This window comes from Mauremys reevesii, linkage group 9 (assembly GCF_016161935.1).
Source record: "Mauremys reevesii isolate NIE-2019 linkage group 9, ASM1616193v1, whole genome shotgun sequence".
NCBI classification, from domain to species: Eukaryota; Metazoa; Chordata; order Testudines; family Geoemydidae; genus Mauremys; species Mauremys reevesii.
Window position 1 is genome coordinate 48,794,121 of NC_052631.1, and position 20,001 is coordinate 48,814,121.

The window sequence follows — 20,001 nt, forward strand, 5'->3', positions numbered from 1 at the left end:
AATCTGTTACTTTCTCAAAGAAGGAGATCAGGTTGGTTTGGCACGATCTACCTTTCGTAAAACCATGCTGTAATTTGTCCCAGTTGCCATCGGCCTCAAGGTCCGTAACCACTCTCTCCTTTAAAATATTTTCCATGACTTTGCATACTACAGATGTTAAACTAACAGGCCTGTAGTTACCTGGGTGACGTTTTTTCCCCTTCTTGAATATAGGAACTACATTAGCTAATCTCCAGTCAAACGGTACAACCCCCGAGTTTAGAGATTTATTAAAAATCATCGCTAACGGGCTTGCAATTTCACTCGCCAATTCCCTTAATATTCTAGGATGAAGATTATCCGGGCCCCCTGATTTACTTCCGTTAAGCTGTTCAAGTTTGGCTTCTACCTCAGATACCGTAATGTCTACCCCCATATCTTCATTCCCATCAGTCCCTCTACCACTATTCCTTAGCTCTTCATTAGCCTCATTAAAGACCGAGGCAAAATATTCGTTTAGATATTGTGCCATGCCAAGATTATCCCTAATCTCCACTCCGTTTAAAGTTTTAAGCACAAAATAAATGAAATGCCTGAGATATATCAATGATATTTTCATCCTCTGGATATATGGCTTAAACTCCCTCACAGATTTCTACCACAACTTCAACAACCACCACCTGTCCATTAAACTCTTTCTGGAACACTCCCACACGAGCATCAACTTCCTGGACACCAAAAGCAGCTTCAACAATGTAACCCTACAGACAATCATATACAAGAAACCCATGGACCTCCACCTCTACCTTCAAGATTTTAGTAACCACCCAAAACACACCATGAAATCTGTTATCTACATCCAGGCACTCAGATACGACAGAATATGCTCCGAGGAAAAGTCCAGGATATACACCATAACACATTTAAAACCGCCTTCACCAAACAAGGACACTCCACCAGAGAAGGAGATCACATCATGGAACAGGCAACCCAAATACCTCAGGAGAACCTCCTTCAATACAGAAATAAAACCCATGCTGATTGCACACCCCTAGTTGTCACTTACCAGCCTACGCGGTTCCTATACAGGGTATCCTCAAACAACTACAACCCAAACTCAATGGGGACCCCATCATGAAATAAATCTTTCCTGAACACCTCTTGTTCTGACCTTCAAACAACCCCCCTCAACCTCTCTAAACTCATCATCAGAAACAAGCTCCCCACAGACCAGGATGCACCACCTCAAAGTGGCACCAGACCCTGCCAGAACAGATGCGAAATCTGCAGACCTATCTTCAGTGATAGAATAATCAACACCTCCCACAACACAACTTTTAAGAGCTGTGGATCCTACACAGGCTTATTACATGTGGTATACCTCATCCAGCGCACTAAATACACCAATAACTATGTGGTGAAAGCAGACAATCTCATGAATGAACTCTCATAGGCAAATGATAAAAGATAAAAACACCATCACCTATGCATGAACACGTTTCACAAAGTGATCACTCTATATCTGACCTATCATTCCTCATCCTCAAAGGAAACCTGCATAACACTTTGAAAAGATGAGCCTCGGAGTCTAAATTCATTACTTTGCTAGACACCAAAAATTGTGGACTGAACCAGAGACACTGTATTTATGGCTTACTACAACAATCTGTAAACCACTAATCCCCCCCTCCCTTTTTTTGTCTTATGACTGCAGAGCTGTTAATGGGCTACTTTACTTTGTATAGTTCCTTACAACATGTGCGAACTATTTATGTTAAACAATCTGTTCCACCTTGTATTTTGCTGTGATGCTGGGAGTTCCTTTCCCAGACCTGAAGAAGAGCTCTGTGTAAGCTCGAAAGCTTGTCTCTGTCACCAACAAGTTGGTCCACCCACCCGGTCTCTCAAGACACAAAAAAAAAAAAAAAAAAAAGTTAAGCTAGAGCTAAGATTGAGAGTATGTGTTTGAGATCTAGCAGTAAAATTATTAAGGAATGGTGTAATTATTCCCAAAATAAGCATTACAAACCCAGGAATTTAGAGTTTAACCTTAACTTAAAAATCCAAACACACTGAGGTATGCAAACACACAGATAAGGCACTCAAACACTGCTAACTGTGCCCTGTAGTGACCACATGCATATATAAATGTGTATTAAGGCATTTATTAGAGTATATTAATAATCTGAAAGGTCTAAAAGTTCTCTTTTGAGAACCTCCTTCCAAAACCTGTTGACTCTTACCCAAGACTCTGATCTCAATTTACGTTGGTATAAATCAAGTATAACTCCATTGGCTTCTGCATGAAGTTCTCTGCAGTAGTGCAGTGAAGATGAGAATGTGTTTCTGCATTCTTGTACACTGGAACAAATTAAAGGGTTAGATGCCCCACAGGCACTCGTGGAGGCAGCTCATTGGTTAGAAGTTTTGGGATTTCACTGCACCCCTTATATAAACTGTGAGGTGTGTCACAAGCCCAGTGTGCTGTTTCTGAAGGAACAGGCTGTGCTCTCAGCCTGTTTGAGCAACCTTGACAGCTAGTCTTTTCCACTGTACTCTCTCCTCCCACACTCCTCACCTAGTAGACTCTGAACCCAAACTCGTTAGCTGAGGAGTTGACTCATAGCAGGAAATGCAGCTAGTTCTTTGTAATAGTGCCTACTCCCCTGACTGCAAGGGATTGGGCTTCCCCCTGCCTTGGACAAGCATTGGACCATGGGTCTATACTGACTCCTCGTAAAGGGTGACAGTGTGCACTGCTGTAGGCTGGAGATGAGGCCTGGGCTGCCCTCTGTCTGAAGCATAATCCCTGCAGGATTAAGGAAATCTGAACACTGGTCTGTGGGGTTGGGTTTAGGGATGTTCTCTGCATTTGTGAGTCTTCTGAGGGAAGCTCATTGCTAGTGGCTAAAATACTCGCTATTTACCCTCCCGGCCTCCACAGTCTGATGTAGCACAGTAAAGGACTTGTGAGGAGGAAGCTAGGCCTTGTCAGTGTGTGATCTCGTAAGGCTCAAGTCCTCACCTGTAGACAGAGGTGAAAGTAAGCAGGTACGGGCCGGTAAGAAAAGGAGACTGGTTAAGGGGAGGAGAAGCCTGCCCCCTGCATAAGAATAGTTTAAACTCAGCTGTTCCCCTGAGTGGTTCAGCCCTCGGGGTTAGGAGTGGTTTCTGGCGTCCTTGTTAATTTCACTCACAGTAGCTGGGGGGAATGGGGAGGGTGTGTTTGACCATGGCAGGGGCAGTCCTTGTCTGCCCCCAGGGATGAGGGGCTCTCTCTCCAATACTAATATACACAACAAATACAAGCATTTGGCTGCACAGCTTAAATCCAGAGCTAATAAAAGCAGGTGGAAGGGGAAAACTCACTGTCACATTGGTTTCTCGTCTCCTCCCTCCCCCTCCTCCAGCCAGGCTGCAGACAAGGCTCTGCATTCCGCCCCCATCAGGGGTTCTTCTCTAGGCTCTAGCTTGCCGTAGGGACACTGGCTGAGATGCCTGCTGCTGCTGCCTGCATAAGAACAGTTTAAACTCAGCTGTTCCCTGTGCAGTTCAGCCCCCAGGGTTAGAAGCCGTTTCTGGCATCCTTGTTAATTTCACTCCCAGTTGTTTGGAGGGGGGATGGGGGAGTGTGTGTGTGACCATGGCAGGCCCTGGGATGAGGAGATCTCCTATACACAAAAAACACAATCAAAATCAGGAACCATTTCCAAGTTCAAATCTATCCCATTCCCTCCCCAGCAGAGGATCATAGTTGTGATGTCCAAACTGCTTGCAGATCCTCTTTGAAATGTTACTGAACTGAGCAGGGAACAGCTGAGTTTAAACTGTTCTTATGCAGGAGGCAGGCTTCTCCCTCCCTCAGCCAGTCTCCCTGCTGCAAGCTAGAGCGAAGCCCCTGCAGCTGCTGCTCAGTGCCAGGCAGGGAGAAAGCACAGAGCCTAGTGTCTGCAGCCTGGCTGGAGGAGGAGGGAAGACACGGAGAAAAATGTGACAGCGAGTTTTCACTTTTTCAGGCTTATTCCAGTAGTAAAGTTTTATTACAGACAGTACTGGTAGTAGTAATAGTAGCTTTATTTTCTCTATCTATGTCATGCAATGGGAGGGATCCATGAAGTACATAGGAGAGGTGGGTTGCTTGCGATTGGACCATATGGGTAAGAAATGTAAATTACTTTCACCCCTGCCCAAACCCCAGGGCTCCCAGCTGCAGAGGCAGCTGGGAGCTCTGGGGGTGATTTAAAGGGCCTAGCCCCTAGCTTCAGATGAATCCCCGAGCCCTTTAAATCCTGATTTAAAAGCCCTGGGATTTAAAGGCCCCACCTCTTCCAATAGAGGCCACGCTTCTTCCAGTTGAGGCCCCTCCCCCTCCGCAGGACTCTGGAGTACCGGCAAGTCCTTTAAGTTACTTTCACCCCTGCCTGTAGATATCATTCCTCACATTTCTTTTCCCCTCTTCCTGCCTTTGGGCTCCACACCAGGAAAAAGAGATTAAGCTAAAAGTCAGAATCCTCCAAGAAGGGTCTTTGTTGTATTGAAGGAGAGGAAAAGCATTGTCCTTTTTAGACTCCTCACAACAATTTAAATCTGATTCATGATGCACATGTTACTGAATAGAGCACGCCAACTTAATCCAAGAGATCTAGGAAAAGGACTACAGTAGAATCTCAAAGATACAAACACCAGAGTTATGGACTGACCAGTCAAGCAGACACCAAGTGAAACTGGAAATAATCAATCAGGCAGCAGCAGAGACACACACCCCCACCCCTTCCCCCCTCCCCCCCTAAAAAAAAGAAAGGAAAGGGAAGAAAAGGCAAATATTGTACTGTGCCTGTATTGCGTCTTAGAGATCGGCACATTTGGGCTGCCTGTCCCCACCCCTGCACACGGGGCATCCACTTACAGCAAGACGCTTGGGCTGCTGGCCCAAGGCAGCCAGAGCCAACAGAGCAGGAGGAGCACTGGGGTCTGCACCATTTTCTTCACCCCTCCCCTGGCTGGGAGGGGCATGTGCTGTTTTTAACACCCCTCCTCCCCCATAAGGAGGACATGCTATTTATACACACACACACAGAGCCCGCAAGGATGGGGACAAGCTTGCAAACTCATACCAGTGCTGAGTAGGGAGCTCAGCTACCTTTGAAACCTGGCCTGGAGAGTCTGGAGCCCAAATTGCACTTTGTTCAGAGTTACGAATATTTGAGAGTTATAGACAAACTCCATTCCCAATGTGTCTGTAACTCTGAGGTTCTATTGTATGTATGCTCCATAGACCTCAGAGAACCATTTCTCTGTGTCCTAGTCCATTCTTCCTACTCTAGACACTTAAGGTTTGTAGTGGGGGAGGCTTAAATTCAGGAAGTGAACCTCCTCCTTCAATCCCATGAGATGTCTCCAAAATATTAGCAGGTGCTGATTTTCCTTCTGCTGAGGAGAGAGGATCTCCATCACAAAAATCCATCTCGACAAAGTTATCCTGCTCGTGGACTACAGAGAAGCAAAGGCTTGGTTTAGACCCAATACTTTATCTAGCAAGCCCTTCTTTTCTGAGGCTTGATAGTATCATGCTGAGATGAAATCCAGTGGCCTTTCCTCTCAGATCTTTTCTTTTATAGTGTGGGTTCTCCTCCTAGTATCTCTGCTCAATTAGATCACTCCCACCACTGCAAATTTGTCTCTAAAATGGTGGAATGATTCTAGAAACCTGGCCTAGGGGAAACCTCTACTCAAGATCCCAATCTATCTGGATCACAGCAGACACCTGACCAGCTAGGGGGGCGTGCATGGATTATTTTTTGCAATTAAGGAAAGCAATCACCTATGGCATGCAAAGGAACATCATTCTGCTGGAACAGTGGGCAGTTCACTTTCTCATAAGATACCTAGTAATGTTTTCATGTCCTCCTGCATAATACAGAATGACTTCCCTACTGCTGTGCCTTTTTATATATCATCATGGTATATATCATCATGGTATGAAGCCCCTAGCTTCAGATGAATCCCCGAGCCCTTTAAATCCTGATTTAAAAGCCCTGGGATTTAAAGGCCCCACCTCTTCCAATAGAGGCCACGCTTCTTCCAGTTGAGGCCCCTCCCCCTCCGCAGGACTCTGGAGTACCGGCAAGTCCTTTAAGTTACTTTCACCCCTGCCTGTAGATATCATTCCTCACATTTCTTTTCCCCTCTTCCTGCCTTTGGGCCCCACACCAGGAAAAAGAGATTAAGCTAAAAGTCAGAATCCTCCAAGAAGGGTCTTTGTTGTATTGAAGGAGAGGAAAAGCATTGTCCTTTTTAGACTCCTCACAACAATTTAAATCTGATTCATGATGCACATGTTACTGAATAGAGCACGCCAACTTAATCCAAGAGATCTAGGAAAAGGACTACAGTAGAATCTCAAAGATACAAACACCAGAGTTATGGACTGACCAGTCAAGCAGACACCAAGTGAAACTGGAAATAATCAATCAGGCAGCAGCAGAGACACACACCCCACCCCTTCCCCTCCCCTAAAAAAAGAAAGGAAAGGGAAGAAAAGGCAAATATTGTACTGTGCCTGTATTGCGTCTTAGAGATCGGCACATTTGGGCTGCCTGTCCCCACCCCTGCACACGGGGCATCCACTTACAGCAAGACGCTTGGGCTGCTGGCCCAAGGCAGCCAGAGCCAACAGAGCAGGAGGAGCACTGGGGTCTGCACCATTTTCTTCACCCCTCCCCTGGCTGGGAGGGGCATGTGCTGTTTTAACACCCCTCCTCCCCCATAAGGAGGACATGCTATTTATACACACACACACAGAGCCCGCAAGGATGGGGACAAGCTTGCAAACTCATACCAGTGCTGAGTAGGGAGCTCAGCTACCTTTGAAACCTGGCCTGGAGAGTCTGGAGCCCAAATTGCACTTTGTTCAGAGTTACGAATATTTGAGAGTTATAGACAAACTCCATTCCCAATGTGTCTGTAACTCTGAGGTTCTATTGTATGTATGCTCCATAGACCTCAGAGAACCATTTCTCTGTGTCCTAGTCCATTCTTCCTACTCTAGACACTTAAGGTTTGTAGTGGGGGAGGCTTAAATTCAGGAAGTGAACCTCCTCCTTCAATCCCATGAGATGTCTCCAAAATATTAGCAGGTGCTGATTTTCCTTCTGCTGAGGAGAGAGGATCTCCATCACAAAAATCCATCTCGACAAAGTTATCCTGCTCGTGGACTACAGAGAAGCAAAGGCTTGGTTTAGACCCAATACTTTATCTAGCAAGCCCTTCTTTTCTGAGGCTTGATAGTATCATGCTGAGATGAAATCCAGTGGCCTTTCCTCTCAGATCTTTTCTTTTATAGTGTGGGTTCTCCTCCTAGTATCTCTGCTCAATTAGATCACTCCCACCACTGCAAATTTGTCTCTAAAATGGTGGAATGATTCTAGAAACCTGGCCTAGGGGAAACCTCTACTCAAGATCCCAATCTATCTGGATCACAGCAGACACCTGACCAGCTAGGGGGGCGTGCATGGATTATTTTTTGCAATTAAGGAAAGCAATCACCTATGGCATGCAAAGGAACATCATTCTGCTGGAACAGTGGGCAGTTCACTTTCTCATAAGATACCTAGTAATGTTTTCATGTCCTCCTGCATAATACAGAATGACTTCCCTACTGCTGTGCCTTTTTATATATCATCATGGTAGCATATACACCTTGTACCTGAGAATGGAAACTCTTCAATCTACCACTTTCTAGAGAATCAAAGCATTATAGTTTGTGTACTGTATTCAGGAGAAACTCAACATTCAAGCTGAGTTTCCACACATTGGATACTGGGAAGCAGTATTTTAACAGCACTGTATGGAACTCTGCAGAAGTGCTTTTTGCATCAAAATGCAACTAAAAGTAGCATCTCTTATGGTCCAAACATTAGGAGAAAAACTTAAGGAAAATAGAAATCTTCTCACCTGGTTGGATCTTCAGATATGCACTTCTCTTTCCCCTTTCACCTGAGGTGGCCAGTAAAATGGGGAAAGACAGGGTCAGCATGTCCCTTATAGTCTGTATTGACAGGATGTTTCTCCAGTCTGAAGAAGTCAGTCTGTCTTCCCTGGCAGTTACTCCTGAAAGATTTCTTGAAGAAGGGTCCAGTTGGTTCCCAAAGCCCTGGCAAGTTCAGACTTACTGCCTGGATTGTGACAAGATATGCCTATGGAACTGGAGTCTCTGTGAAGAACTCGTGGAAGACCTACTCCAGTCTAGAAAGCCATTCAGGAAAGCCACTGCCTTGTTAATATTATGCAATAGTAAGGACAAAAGCCTGGTCCCTGTAAGATAACTTTCACCTGGTGAATGTGGGTAGCAGTTAAGCCACTTAAGGAGAATGGTAAATCTTATCACCTTTCAGTTTAAGAGCTTTGTACAAAATCTATTTCCATTATATGGGAAGAGAAATAAAGCATGTTTTGAGAGAGTCTGCAAGGGAGCAACGTTTGTTTTGTTTTTAAGGACTCTTTTAAAAACATTGATGCCTTTAATGCTAAACTTTTGTAGTCTTCTGTCCTCCCTTCATATCTAGGTTCCATAGCTTTCTTGCCTTTTTCCTAGGGTTTGGACTTGCTAATTCCCAGTAGTCTGTTTCAGATGGATTGTCTATGAATGAGACTAAGGCAATTTTGTCCTCACTTGTTAACAGGGTGTGAGCGTGTGTACATGCCCGCATGCATGTTGTCTGGAGGACTCCACTGGGTTTTTGGCTCAGTTCCTATGTTTATGTAAGAGGAGCAGTTGGGCCCCAAACTTCTCACTATTGACCTGCTTTCATGATTGCTGATGGGTGTGGCTTACCCAATATTCCATTCCAAATTGATAGATTGTCTCTTAACAGGGAATCTATTTACAGGCATGGTCAAGATTGCCTATTTGTCAGTGATTGTGTGTGTTCATGTAAAGATGGGGCATTAGGACACTGATTTAAACTAAATAAAATTATCAAAAGTCTCTCTCTCAAATTTTGGATTGTACCACTATCTAGTAGGAAGTTTTCTAGGATCTCAATCATTATTGTGCTGTTATCTTTCTAGAAGGTTCAGAATACAGTACCTTTCTGTAATAATGGGAAGTCTACTCTGATACAGTAATATTTATTGTAAAAATACCTGAATGACTGTTGTAGGATGTTTGTTTTATCCTCTTGTTTCGATTCTGTCATTCCCTCCAGTTGGAACAGTATTCTTTTTACGTGACAGGCTGCGCTTGAATTTGATGCTGTGATGCTATAGTTTTCTTCAGGCTGAATATTCCTCTGTAAATACAGTACACTTTCTTATTTATTCAGATGGCCTGGGGACATCTAGAAGATTAGATAACTAGTCATTTGGATAAACAGAAGTGCTGTTTTGAGCTGCAGTCTCACTAAGATAGAAATATGGGGAATGAAGGGAGTAATGTTGATATTTGCTTAATATTTTGCACTTTAAGTTTATTAAAACACCCAAATTGTATTAAAACCACTGTGTACATAATTCTGCATTTTTCTGAGCTGCTATACAAATACTAAGCCACTGATTAGTGCCAGCAGGCGATAGTAGGTTGACTGAGAATTTATTAGCAGGTGATTGATTAACATAGGGCTACAAGGGGGGCACACTGGGATTTGGATAACTAGGCTTTTTGGGTAAAGGGTATTTGTATAACTGGAATTATTCTGTAATTCCATTTACAGGTTGCTGTATTTACTTCAGCAAGAAACCTCCAGCACAGAACTGAGAACTGAATGTGCGGTAGTGCTAGGAAGCCTTGCGATGGGTACAGAAAACAATGTCAAATCTCTACTAGACTGCCATATTATCCCAGCCTTATTGCAAGGTATCTTGGCTTTCATTTAATGCAATATACTTTGGTAACTATTTCTACAACACTTGTGTTTTAAATAAGCAAAAAGAATGAAACTATATGTCTATTCACAGGATTGCTGTCACCAGAACTGAAGTTTATTGAAGCTTGCCTCCGATGTCTTCGTACCATTTTTACCAGCCCAGTAACTCCAGAGGAACTATTGTATACAGTAAGTTTTAGGCAACGTATCTTTGCTCTTGTATATAACTTCTGTTCATGCAGTGCAGCCTGTATTGTGTGTGTGTGTGTGCTGATGCCATCTGTTTGTGATAATATTTGGGTATGGTGCTACTAACACTATTAATATTTCACTCATAGTCATCAGGAGTCTAGATAACCTGATCCTGTGAACATTAATTTTTTGGCAACGGGAGATCCTGACTACTGATGCCATTTGTACACCAATGAACTGAAAATTCTAGCTTTGTGGCCTATTGTGTATATAGAAGATCTGAGAATACAGATGGTTTGGTTTAATTCAAGTATCATTTAAGAGGGGGAAAAAAACCATGGTATCACAGAATCATAATAGTTACAACTGGAAAAGACTTACTAAGGTCTAATAAATCATGCAGGCAATACAGCATTTTCTTTTAACCTTAAATTTTTAGTGCTTTATTCAGTTTTAAATATTTCAGGTAGCTTCCATCATTTAGCTTGGAAGATCCTCACTGTCAAGATCTTTTCTTCTTATAGTTAACCTACATTGTCTCTTCCTTAGCTTGTTAGAAAGGGCAGAATTTATCTGGCATAATCTTTTTTTCTGGCTCATGCATCATCACCAGCAATAATCTATTTTGAGTCTCATGTGCCAGGCTAAATTAGCAGGGCTTTCAGTTAAAGGAAAAAACCCCCCTGTTTGTACACTTAGTGAATTCAATATGGCATTTGAGAGAAAATGAACATGGGCCCCCTACAGTGTCATTTTTACAGACACTTTTCAGTGTTGACCCACACTGTAAACTCGCAGCATACATGCAACACTCTGCATCTAAGCAATCAGGAGTCAGACTTGGGCTAAAAAGCATTAAGTCCAAAATTTTTAAATGCTTGCACTACTAACATTGCAGGATGAGTGGCTAAAATGTGTTGTTTAGACACTTGGAGATCCATTGCATTGTCATTGTGGGCTGAGCTTCTGCAAGAGTGCTTTAAGTCTTCAAGTTTGAGCTGGGAATAAAGGGGTGATGAAAGGCATGGCCCTTAATTGAATTTTCAGATGCACTGAGACCGCCTCCCATACATCCAAGCAAGTATTGCTGCTCTAATCTTGCCAGAAGCATTGAGATGCATTCATATGGAAGTGCTGTTTGGTTTAACATCAGATCTAAGTATGTCAACTTCAGCTACATTATTCACGTAGCTGAAGTTGCGTAACTTAGATCGATCTCCCCCTCTAGTGTAGACCAGGCCTTACATATTTTCTCAGTTCATGTAGCACGTTTTAATTTTTATTGCAGGCACATTCCAAACATTGTAGAAAATCATCACCGGATAGGTTTCTTGTTCCTTCAGTATGATGGGTTTTCTGTACAGTGTTGGTACAGCAGGATATTTTGATTAAAAAACTAGGGCTGTTAAACGATTAAATTAACAATTGCGATTAATCATGAGATAAAAAAGTGATGAATTGCAGTTTTAATTTCACTGTTAAGCAATAATAGAATACTATTTATTTAAATATTTTTGGATGTTTTCTACATTTTAAAATATATTTCAGTTGCAACACAGAATACAAAATGTACAGTGCTCACTTTATATTTTTGATTACAAATATTTGCACTGTAAAAAAGATAAAGAAAAGAAAGTATTTTTCAATTCACCTTATACAAGTACTGTAGTGCAATCTCTTTACTGTGAAAGCGCAATTTTCAAATGTAGAATTTTTATTTTACATAACTGCATTCAAAAACAAAACAATGTAAAACTTTAGAGCCTACAAGTCCACTCAGTCCTACTTCTTGTTCAGCCAATTGCTAAGATAAACAAATTTGTTTACATTTATGGGAGATAATGCTGCCTGCTTCTTATTTATAATGTCACCTGAAAGTGATGATAGGCATTCGATGGCACTGTTGTAGCTGGCGTTGTAAGGTATTCATATGTCAAATATGCTAAACACCATCAATTCAGTCACAATGCAGGCTTACCTACCGAGGGACAGGTTCCAGGAAATGAGAGAGAGCATAAATTGCATCAACAATCCTAATGTACTGGCCAGGACTTGCCTATCCCTCCTTGGCCACATGGTTTTGCATACATACATGACCACCTTCACTCGACTCCATCTTTGTTACCTCCAGATGTGACTCCAGACAGTTTACTTGCCCAAACATCATGCCATAGACCTCATGCTGAGAGTTCCTGCTCTCATCCCTTCAGACAGATCCACATCACATATGCATAGGGATTCCCTTCCTCTCCTCCCCGGAAAAGACGATCATCATCAACATATGTCAGACAATATGGCCACTGTTCTCTACAGCAACAAACAGTGGAGTGGGAGGCGGGGCCACAAGATCGACTGCTCTATACACAGAAACAGTCAATCTCTGGAATTGGTGCATCATTCATCAGACCCTTTTGTGCTTGCGGACTCGCTCAGCAGACATTTTATGATCGACCATGAGTGGAAACTTCATGGTTTGGTAGTGACATCTTCACCCAATGTGGATTCCCATCAGAGACCTCTTTGCCTCCAAGGGAGGAATCTGCCACCTTTCTCAGGGCAATGATCCCCTATTGTCCTGGTCAGATCAAAGCCTCCTTTACTGTTCCTCAGGTGCTGCACAAGATCAACAAGATGGAGCAGCGGTCATTCTGATCGCCCCCAGCTGGTCCAGACAGTTCTGGTTCTTCTTCGAGTGATTGCTCCTATCCATTCCATGTAGGTGTGCGCGCCGCGCGTGCACGGCTCTTCGGAACATTTTTAGCCTAGCAACTCCGGCGGGCCGGCTGGCGCCTGAGTGGCGCCGCCATGGCGGCGTATATATACCCCAGCCGGCCCGTCCGCTCCTCAGTTCCTTCTTTCCGCCCGTGACGGCTAGTAGGAACAGTGGAGTGCTCTCCTGTCCTCCACAGCTTAGCGTTCTCCCTTAGTTACTGTATATAGTTATCATAGTTGTTAAAGTTTCTTAATAGTTCTATAGTTAGTGGTATATTTCATTAGGGAGTTAGAGGGGTTAGCCCTCTTCTTCCGCCCCGGTGCGGGCTTATGCCCGGACCGGTGGGTTTCAAGCCCTGCGCGGCTTGCCAGCGGTCTATGCCGGTCAGTGACCGACGACGCCTGCCTCCGCTGTCTCGGAGAGGCTCACCGGTCGGACAAGTGCCCCATTTGCGTCGCTTTAAGCCTCGCGAGGAAGGAGCGGGACTCGCGATTGAAGCAACTCCTCATGGAGTCGGCCCTCCAACCTCCGGCACCAGCACCGGCGGCGCCAAAGACTGCCTTGACTAGCAGCGCGCCGACCGCACCCAGCCGCCCCGGTGCCGAGGAGGCAGCTCGGCACCCGGCACCGAAGACCCGGCACCGCTCCGTCTCCCCGGGAAAGAAGCGCAAAGTGCCGAAGACGGTCTCGGACAAGCAAAAGAGACCGTTAGCCCAGCCGCCTCCGACTGTAACGGTGCAGGCTGAGGCTGTGCACAAAACGTGCACCGTGTCGTCGACTCCGGCGCCGCAAGGCCCGTCGAGTCCGACACCGCCCAGCTCCCCGGTGCCCACCGACGAGGAGCTGAGGCTGCCGTCCACGCCCGAAGCATTCGCGACGGCAAGACATTTAATCGAACTTACCGCTGATGCAAGCGCTCAGCGGCCGGTGCTACCGGTGCGGACTCTCAAGTCCATTGGGAAGCCACTTCCAATGCGACCCCCGTCCCCGGGCGCCCGAGCCGATCGCAGCACCGCCGCCAGGTCGCGTCCCGCTTCGCTCACGGCACCGCTCTCCGCAGCACCGGGCACGACGATCCACGTCACGACGTTCCCCGTCTCCTCGCCGGTCGCAGTCCCGGTACCGCTCCCAGTCGCGGTACCGGTCGCACTCCCGGCGACGTTCCAAGTCCCGGTCGCCGAGTCGACGGCACCGTAACAGGTCCGGCTCCGGGCACCACGACAGGCGTCGAGACTCGCGTAGTCGCTCCAGGCGCCGCCACACGCGGTCCAGATCTGCATCCCGGCACCGTCGGTCGAGCTCCCGGCACCGCTGCTCACGATCCCGACGCCGCCGGTCGAGCTCCGGGCCGGTCGAGCTCGGCGCCGCCGGTCGAGCTCCCGCGCCGCCGGTCGAGCTCCGGCACCGCGACGACCGGCACCGTCCGCCGGCACCGCGGGCCCTTTACTCCGGCACGGATGCCCGCCCGCCACCACTTCGGCTCCTCCTGGCCATCAAGAGAGCCCTCCGCCGCCTCCCTGGGGGCAGCGCAGTTGACTTCGGGCGGGTCCTCCCGCCAGAACATGGACCACAGCAATGGGGATTCTGGGTCCCTTGGGCCGAACATGAACAGGGGCCCCCCCTCCCGCCGCGTCAACCAGGCTCGGTGCGGTCGGTACCGGTAGCCACTGTAAGCAGGCCACCTCCGTCCCCCACTCCTCAGCCCGCCGATCACGGCACGCACTTGGGGCATGACGCGGTTCCCGCAGACACGGTGCAGGCACCGGAGGAGGTGCTACCGGGTCCGTCCTCATCCTCCTCCCCCGATGAGGCGGTGGCAGGGGCGGCACCGCCGAGCCCCCGCCGATCGACCTCAAGACTCACCAGGACCTTCTTAGAAGGGTAGCTAAGGCCATCAACTTACCCGTGGAAGAAGTCCAGGAGGTCGAGGACCCCATCACGGACGTGGTGGGGGAGGACGCACCCGTCAGGGTAGCGCTCCCCTTCATCCGAACAATACAGAAAAACAATGCCGCTATCTGGCAGTCCCCCTCCGCCCCGCCTACAGCGCGGGAGTCGAGAAAGTACTCGGTCCCCGAGGGGCTATGAATACCTGTATGTTCACCCGGCTCCGGACTCTCTAGTTGTCCAATCTGTCAATGACCGGGAGCGACACGGCCAGCCCGCTGCAGCGCCAAAAGCGAAGGAGTCCAAGCGCATGGACCTGTTAGGCCGCAAAATTTACTCAGCGGGCGGCCTCCAACTGCGTATCGCCAACCAAATGGCTTTGCTCTCCAGATATACATTCAACATCTTGGGCTGCCTAGCCAAATTCGCAGAGCTTACCCCGCAGGATTCCCGCCGGGAGTTCTCGGCACTGCTGGAGGAAGGAAAGCTGGCTTCCCGTACCTTAATTAAGGCAGCGGTAGACGCAGCGGACTCGGGGCCAGGACCATAGCGTCAGGGGTAACCATGAGACATTGCATGGCTACAGTCCTCTACTCTGCCGCCGGAGGTCCAGTACACGCTCCAGGACCTTCCTTTCGAGACGCAGGGTCTATTTTCAGAAAAGACTGATACCCGCATTCAAACCCTGAAGGACGGCAGAGTGGCGATCCGCACATTAGGGATGCATACGCCGGCCACCCAAAGGCGTCCTTTCCGACAGCAACCTTATCGCCCCTTCCAATACAACAGACCTCGCCCGCCTAACAATCGGCGCTCGGCCCTTCCGCCGCAGACCATCGGGCGGACGGGCGGAACCAAAGCCAGGATCGCCCAAGGCCCCTCAGGGCCCAAAGTCGGCCTTTTGACGGACGCCCGAGGGCCGCTCACCTCTCCAATCAGGATCCACCCTTCTGTTTTCCGATCGCCTTTCCCGCTTCCTTCCGGCGTGGTCATCTGTAACTTCAGACAGCTGGGTCCTCAGCACGGTCCAGTACGGCTACCGCCTACAGTTCATTTCGCCCCCTCCCAACCCCCCCCCCACCCTCCCTGTCCCTCCTCAGGGACCCCTCTCACGAGCAAGTCCTCTTGCAGGAGGTCCAGTCTCTGTTGAGCGTGGGTGCCATCGAGGAGGTGCCTCCCAGCAGACGAGGCAGGGGATTCTATTCCAGATACTTCCTCATCCCCAAGGCGAAAGGAGGCCTTCGTCCCATCTTAGACCTCCGCGAGCTCAACAGATACCTGTGCAAGCTCAAGTTTCGGATGGTGACCTTGGGGTCCATTATCCCTTCCCTGGATCCTGGAGACTGGTTTGCTGCCCTCGACATGAGGGATGCCTACTTTCATGTGGCAATCTACCCCCACCACAGACGCTTCCTGCGCTTCCTGGTCAACGGAGCTCATTACCAGTTCGCAGTGCTCCCCTTCGGCCTCTCCACTGCGCCGAGGGTATTCACCAAGTGCATGGCGGTCGTCGCCGCAGCCCTCCGCCGTCGCCGCATCCACGTCTACCCATATCTCGACGACTGGCTGATTCGGGGCCGCTCCCAAGCACTGGTGGCGAATCAAGTAACCGAGATTCTACATCTGTTCCGGTCTCTCGGCCTCCTTGTCAACACCGAGAAGTCCCTCCTAGTTCCAGCCCAAAGAGTGGAGTTCATAGGAGCGGTCCTAGACTCCAATCTGGCCAGAGCGTGCCTACCTCGCACTCGGCACGAGACGTTGGCCACTCACATTCGGGCACTGCAGGATTTACAGCCAACAACGCTCCGAACCTCCCTACGCCTCCACGGGCAGAGGGCAGCGTCCACAGTAGTCTCTGCGCACGCCAGACTCCGACTTCGCCCGTTCCAAATGTGGCTGGCGTCGGTGTACCGCCCTCATCGCGATCCCCTAGACATGGTAGTGACGGTGGCAGAGCCCGCTCTCCGGAGTCTCACCTGGTGGCTGGACTCAGAAACGGTCTGCGGGGGAGTTCCGTTCCGCCCGCCTCGCCCATCAATCACCCTGACGACGGACGCCTCGGCGCTCGGCTGGGGGGCTCACGTAGGAGACCAACACACCCAGGGTCTCTGGTCACCCCAGGAGCTCTCCCTCCATATCAACGTCAGAGAGCTGAGAGCGATCCGCTTAGCTTGTCTCGCCTTTCGGGCTCACCTGCAGAACCGCTGTGTAGCGGTCTACACGGACAACACCACAGCCATGTTTTATGTCAACAGGCAGGGCGGAGCGCGGTCCTCTCCTCTTTGCAACGAGGCGTTGCTCCTTTGGGATTTCTGTGTAGCCCATTCGATTCGCCTCGAAGCGTTTTTTCTGCCGGGAGCGCAGAACACGTTGGCCGACCGCCTCAGCAGGTCCTTCGCCTCTCACGAGTGGTCCCTTCGCCCAGATGTGGCTTATTCCATCTTCCAGAGGTGGGGTTTTCCCCAGATAGACCTCTTTGCTTCCCGGACCAACCGCAAATGCCACAGGTTCTGCTCCTTCCAAGGCCAAGCTCCAGGATCCCTCTCAGATGCGTTTCTCCTGTCATGGACGGAGCCTCTTCTCTACGCGTTTCCTCCGTTTCCGCTCGTCCACCGAGTGTTGCTCAAGATCCGGAGAGACAGAGCCCACATCATACTCGTCGCTCCGGCCTGGCCGAGACAGCATTGGTATACCCTGCTGCTCGAGTTGTCGGCTCGGGAACCCATTCCCCTCCCGCTGTGGCCGGACCTCATAACCCAGGACCTCGGCAGGCTGCGTCACCCGAACCTGCAATCGCTGCATCTTACAGCTTGGTTCCTGAGTGGTTGACCGACGCAGAGAGACATTGCTCCGCAGCGGTGCAGCAAGTGCTGCTCGAAAGCAGAAAACCTTCAACGCGAACTACTTACCTCGCCAAGTGGAAGCGCTTTGCTCTCTGGTGCGACCAGAGAGATATCAACCCTTTCTCGGCCCCCATTCAGACTGTCCTCGACTACCTTTGGTACCTCAAAGGTCAAGGTCTTGCCATCTCGTCCCTCAGAGTGCACCTCGCAGCGCTGTCAGCATTTCGACCAGCTATAGGAGGTCGCTCGATCTTCTCCAACCCGATGGTGTCCCGATTCCTTAAGGGGTTAGACCGTCTATACCCGCAGGTGCGGCCTCCTGCTCCGACATGGGATCTTAACCTGGTCCTCGCCCAGCTCATGGGCCCACCCTTGAGCCCCTTGCTACTTGCTCTCCTCCATCTTACCTGTAAGACGGCCTTCCTCGTGGCGATCACGTCCGCCAGACGGGTCTCAGAGCTCCGCGCCTGACGGCGGGCCCCATATACCGTCTTTCACAGGGACAAGGTGCAGCCGCCCACACCCGGCCTTCCTCCCAAGGTGGTATCGCCTTCCATCTCAACCAGGAGATCTTCCTCCCGGTCTTCTTCCCAAAGCCGCATGCCTCACCTCGGGAACAGCAGCTGCATACCCTCGACGTCCGCCGAGCGCTCGCGTTCTACATCGACCGCACGAAGCCCTTTCGGCGTTCGTCCCAGCTCTTTGTGGAGATAGCTGACCGCATGAAAGGCGAGCCAGTCTCCTCACAGCGGATTTCTTCCTGGGTGACGTCCTGCATCAGAACGTGTTACGAGCTTGCTCGCGTTCCCCCGTGCCGACTCACTGCCCACTCCACGAGGGCACATGCCTCATCGGCCGCTTTCCTGGCTCATATCCCCATCCAGGACATCTGTAGAGCGGCCACCTGGTCTTCAGTCCATACCTTCGCTTCTCACTCTGGCGTTGGTGCAGCAGTCTAGAGACGACGCAGCCTTCGGCTCTGCGGTATTACACTCCGCCACGTCTCATTCCGACCCCACCGCCTAGGTAAGGCTTGGGAATCACCTACATGGAATGGATAGGAGCAATCACTCGAAGAAGAAAAGATGGTTACTCACCTGTAGTAACTGGTGTTCTTCGAGATGTGTTGCTCCTATCCATTCCAAACCCGCCCTCCTTCCCCACTGTCGGAATAGCCGGCAAGACGGAACTGTGGAGCGGACGGGGTGGCTGGGGTATATATACGCCGCCTTGGGGGCGCCACTCAGGGGCGCCAGCCGCCGGAGTTGCTAGGCTAAAAATGTTCCGAAGAGCCGTGCACGCGCGGCGCGCACACCTACATGGAATGGATAGGAGCAACACATCTCGAAGAACACCAGTTACTACAGGTGAGTAACCGTCTTTTTCCCAATCTCCTTTTAATGTAAACCTGTCCAGCAATTCCTATCCCCACCTTCCCCAATCTGCTGATACAGTGCAACAGGAAGATCAGACATCCCAATCCATAGGCGCTGTTCCACCTGAGAGCAGGGTTTTGAATGGGCATCTGCTTTAGAACAGACCTGTTCTTCATCTGCGCGAGACATCCTCTCCAGCAGTAGGGAGGAATCCACCAGGCGCTGTTACTGGAACAAGTGGAAGCGCTTTGCCTCCTTGACCCAACAAAATGGAGTTTGACCTGAATCAGCAGGGATCATCCTCTTCCTGGACTGTGTTCTATCCCCGAAGGCATCAGGTCTTGCCATCAACTCTCTGAAAATCCATCTGGCGGTAATTAGCACATTCCTGTGGAAGGTCACTCTGTCTTTGCACACCTGCTAACTGCTAGGTTGGCTATTACCTATCAACCCTATAATTCCTTAGGTGCTTACAAGTTGATTGTTTAATAACTTGTTTTGGTATCTTTCCAGGTATCGAAGTTAGGTTGACTAGTCTTTAATTCTTCAGGTCCTGTTTGTTCCCCTTTTTAAAGATAGGTACTGTTTCCCCTTCTCCAGACCGCAGGGACCTCACTGTAACAGGGTGCTGGGTAGGAGAAACAAGCCAGGCCCCTCTTACCCTTCTTCCTCTGGAACAGGGCTATTAGTTGGGCTGGCTGAGGGGCCACACCCTTATTACCAGAGTGGATCCACCTGCAGGCCTGGGTAGCCAGCCTGCAGGCCTGGGTAGCCAGCCTGCAGGCCTGGGTAGCCAGCCTGCCCTGTAAAGCTGGCTAAGAGACAGGAAGCAGGGGGAGACAGGAAAGGGAGGAGTGTGGGCTTTAGATCCCTGCTGGCTGGGAAGTTAGTAGTCTCCCAGAGTGTTGGTCTCTATAAATACCTGTAAATAATAGGTGGTGGGAACAGACGCAAACAATAAAAGGACACAGGTGCTGCACTTCAGTTGGTCTCTGACTGCGTTCTGTGGAGGGGCCGGGAGCAGGCACCACTACATGTGGGAGCTTGTCTGGGATCCTGACACCAGGGACTGTGGTTGGTGGCCCTGGAGATGGAAGAGACCATAAAATGGCTGGTGAAGCAGCAGGAGGAGATGCAGTAGGCCCTGG

At 49.2% G+C, this 20,001-nt stretch overlaps 1 protein-coding gene across 11 annotated transcripts in view; it reads left to right on the top strand.

The window, feature by feature from the left end:
* ARMC8 (armadillo repeat containing 8) overlaps window positions 1-20,001 on the top strand; it is a 217,143-nt gene that overhangs the window by 62,236 nt on the left and 134,906 nt on the right. For all 11 annotated transcript variants that reach the window (XM_039486875.1, XM_039486874.1, XM_039486879.1 and 8 more), the window contains 2 exons: window positions 9,690-9,832; window positions 9,934-10,031. In XM_039486875.1, the coding sequence (XP_039342809.1) occupies window positions 9,690-9,832; window positions 9,934-10,031 (241 nt within the window). The remainder of the gene's footprint in view (window positions 1-9,689; window positions 9,833-9,933; window positions 10,032-20,001) is intronic.